Below are 4454 nucleotides of genomic sequence, written 5' to 3'. Positions count from 1 at the left end.
TAAACTTCCCCGGTGTTATTTCGTTAAACTTCCCCGGTGTTATTATTAAACTTCCCCGGTGTTATTTCGTTAAACTTCCCCGGTGTTATTTGTTAAACTTCCCCGGTGTTATTTTGTTAAACTTATTATTATTATTATTATTATCATCATCATCATCATCATCATTATTATTATTATAAATTTAACTGTCATCTTTCCTCCTCATTTTATTTTGCAGCCAAACCTTCAACATTGACGCAGCTACCATTAACTACAACATCTCCCATCCGTCCACCTTGTGCAATTGTAAAATCAGAATGGTCAGCTTGTTCTGCCAGTTGCGGTGTCGGTATGTCAGTTCGCATGAACAACGACAATCTAGAATGTGAAGATGTACAACAAACCAGGATTTGTTTCTTGCGGCCTTGCGGAGAAGTTGTTAAATCGGAGGTAAGACCTAATCAAAATTATTTTGATTATCAAATGGAACGGTCAGAAAACTTGTTTTACAATAGGAATGATGTAATAAGATGTAATAAAATGTCAGTATAACATATATGAATATATTCATATTTAGGTTTCAAGAAAAGAAACCAATAATTGCAGGGAAGTTATTTCATTTTCATGATGAAATGAAATAAGTGTGATGCTCACACCTTAGCCCTCAACAGAGCATGTGCCTTTCGCGAAGGCCTTTTAAGATATAGTGGCTACCTATATTCCTCTAGTGGTTTCACAAGGAAGAGAACGTCACTCGTAATTTTGTATTACTGAGAGAACCGTAAACTGTATTGCATATAATATCTACTCGTTTAGGCAAAACAAACACTTGATTTCTACAGATACTATTTTTCTAGAGCATAAGCTTTGCACTTGTAGCAGTTGGTGAAGATAATATTCTGTCAGTTATTACGAATAACATCTGTATCAGTTTACTGACTGTATAGTTGGTTTAGACATTTTCTTCGTAACCAGACATTTTCAGAGTATCAGAGTCTATTTGTACTCGGCCTGTTCATTTCACTGATTTCATCGTCTTAATGACCATTTCTTTATAAAACAAAAATAGCAAAAATATAATATAAGCAGAATATTCAAACATCAGAATATACTATAAGATGTAATATAAAACAGAATATTCCAAAATATTTATTACTAATACATCGAATCTTCGACTGACATGTTTTTCATGTAAATGGAATATTATTTACGGCACAAGGAAATGTTCAGATAAAGATCACTCGAATTATTTTCATTATAATTTTGTTTTTGTTTTATCGTACACCATATCATCAAAGTCGTGTGCGTCATATTTATTTGTAATATACATATATATATATATATATATATATATACATACATACATACATACATACATACATACATACGTACATACATACATACGTATATGTGTGTGTGTGTGTGTGTGTATAAAAGCTTTTTTGCCTTGTATTTATATTTCTTTTTCAACACAAAGAATCTCACGATTTTACAACCAGCTTTCCAATATGAAGCATGTTTTGAAGGAATTTATTCTCTATTTTCGTATTTACAGTCAAACAAACTGACTCATAGGCACGCACACGCACACATCCACATATGCCTACAAACACAATATATATATATATATATATACATACACATGCATATATATAAAATAAATATTGCCTGAGGCTTTTTCTTTTTTGTTTTGTTATTTTGTGTTACTTTAAACCCGAAGGTGACTCGTATTAATTGTGGTAATAATATAACCAGAGATTCTTTTATTGGAAAGGTCTGTTGGAAAACGTTCATTTAACATATAATATATTTAACGATATAAAAAAAAAAAACATATGAATTTTAAAACAGGTCTGACATGACGCTTGCTCTAGGAAAAGAATAGTAAAACCTCTTTTATTAAGACAACGTATGCTGAGCTGATGCCAGGGAAAAATGCAAAATCAAAATGATTTAGTTGTCTGAAAGCTTTCGCTGAACTACCGTAAATATTACCTAAATCTTGCTCCAATCAGCCACTACCATTTTAAATATTATATATTGAAAGATTCTTTCCAACATATTCAAAGGTTAGAAATTTGATGAGAATAATAATTCGATTAAATCAGCTTCCTTTTTGCTAAAAACTTCATGAAAACACGATGATGAGCGGCAAATTTTATATCGGTGGCATGTGAAGTCAGAACGTAAATATCTTAAATCAAGAATAAATTAAATGATGCATCTGTATTCCACATTGCAACGCATCTTGTAATCTTAAATGTAAAATGACATTCGGACCAAAATGAAGAAAACATTTCGTCATAATTTTTTCAGTACATGGCATTTCTGTTGATAAGACGACAGTAATTGTTGCTTAATTTGTGTCCAGCTCCACACTGCATGCAATATTCGTTACATCTAAGTCTTATTTCAACAAATAAAACCCGTTCTGAAAAGGGCATGAAAATATAACCAGTTCTGAAAAGGGTAAATGCTCGGTTTCATTTGACCAACACATTTAAAAGCACACACTTGAAGTATATAAACGTCTGTGATTGTTATAATAACATAAGGCGTCCGAATTCGACTTGATCTCAACTATTACCTTAAAACCATCTGATTAGCAACTGGCTTTTAACTTCACCAAACTTCTGAATGTTTTTTTTTTCCATTTTTGCTATACGGTTGTCTATAATAATTTGCATAACTAAGACAGGTTTACTTACCATTCTACCACTATCAGTTCTAACAAACATTTTAATGAGTACGGAAATATCACTTTGAATATTATTTCTCTCCTAACGTCATCAGAAGGAAGATATCTACTGGGCTTACTTTTACGAAACACACCTGTACCCCCCCCCAACCTTCAGGACTTCGGCAAAATTAGTATTATTGTCCTTTACATAATCAAAGCCTTCAACTGTGACAGCTATGATAACTGCCTATGAGCTAAGTTTCCCATATACAGGCTGCATTGTTCTCCCATCTTGTATACCTTGATATTACATTCAGACTCTCCTTCTTCAATCTCTTGATGAAAGAGTTCTCACTAATCAACACTTTTAAACAGTAGCTGTTCTAAATTTGTATATGTACCACTCGTTTTTTTTTATTTTTTATAGCTATCTTCTGATAATTAAATTAAATCCTCCATTTAGACTTCTCAAATCTTCTACAATTTGTATATATTACAAATCTCTTGTAAGAACAACAGAATATATGCCAATTGGAAAACATGAAAATATACTGCTCTGGGTAGTTGGAAACACAAATACTACAGGACGCTACCAAAAGAAAAGGAACAAGGATAAAATGTACAATGAAGCGACAAAAATGAGACAAAAATACTTAAAGCATTCACAGTGGTGTGCAATCAATACATTAGATCCATGATGATCTATGTTAATCATACTTTGGTCGTAATTCCTGAACACAAAACGCAATCATCTACGAAGTGAACAAACTATATATCACACAAGGTAATTTACATACTACGTACATTGATCACTGGCAGAGGGAAATAAATACTCAGAAGGAAACTGCAATATTGCATTAATTCCTTCTCTAGCCTCAAATACTGCTAAAGTGGGTTCTCAAACGGAGCCTAATTTTTCCATTGTGTATTACAGTCTGTTAGCTACAGCTACTGCAACTGTCTTAGTTCACGGTTGTACGTGAAAATTCACATATTAGAATATACAACGTAATGGTTGCCAAGGAGGAGGCATTGTATAACACCGATGCGTGAGTCGTGCCATGTTGTTCGATCGATTACCGGCTTCTTGTGGTTCTGCTTCATCACAACTGCCCTGGAGCAATGCAACAAGACAAAGTTCCTATCTCTTATCAATGAATTACATTGAAACAAGTCCTTCCCGAAATCCATATCTTCTCAATGTTGTTGCATAGATTAGACCTGAAAATCTATGAGCATCTCCTATTGCAGCTTCATATATTCCACTTTGCAAAACTTCTTATATATCACGCTTCCGTCTTTATTGACAAAAATTATTCAACCTTGATAAACGCTTAATGCTTTACAGCACTCCACTGAATCGTACATTTTAAATTACTTTTATGACTTAGATAGTAAAACTACTGACACAGTATTCCAGGTCTCATCAAAAATCTGCTCGTCGGTAAATATTAACTCGACAACACGCTTCAATTACAAGCTTACACTTATTTGCTGTCTTGACTCTGCCAAATATACCCGTGTACAACACTAAAAATCTGAAGTAGCCCTTGCAGTGAAGAAATACGTCATGCCAATATTTGTTCGTATCGCTATGCTTATCATTTTTCTTCTCCACTGTTAAACATGTGTCCAATTCAACCACCTTTATTTCTGTATCATGTAAAATCTCAAAAAAATTCCTCTTTTCTCTAATATACTCTGACCATCAGATTTCAAATCAAAACACTGCTCAAGTCACGTACACGCACGCACATACACACATAAGCACACTTAAACACACACAAACACACCA

The 4454-nt window shown here is 33.3% G+C and overlaps 1 protein-coding gene across 1 annotated transcript in view; it reads left to right on the top strand.

The window, feature by feature from the left end:
- The window catches only part of LOC106874782 (CCN family member 1), a 463637-nt gene that overhangs the window by 442146 nt on the left and 17037 nt on the right, over positions 1–4454 (top strand). Inside the window, exon 6 of the mRNA XM_052966586.1 lies at positions 218–429. Coding sequence (XP_052822546.1) covers positions 218–429 — 212 coding nt within the window. The remainder of the gene's footprint in view (positions 1–217; positions 430–4454) is intronic.

Source organism: Octopus bimaculoides, chromosome 3 (genome assembly GCF_001194135.2).
Source record: "Octopus bimaculoides isolate UCB-OBI-ISO-001 chromosome 3, ASM119413v2, whole genome shotgun sequence".
In the NCBI taxonomy this organism is placed as follows: domain Eukaryota; kingdom Metazoa; phylum Mollusca; class Cephalopoda; order Octopoda; family Octopodidae; genus Octopus; species Octopus bimaculoides.
The sequence above is the reverse complement of the archived record's forward strand: the minus strand, read 5'-3'. Positions and strand labels throughout refer to the sequence as shown.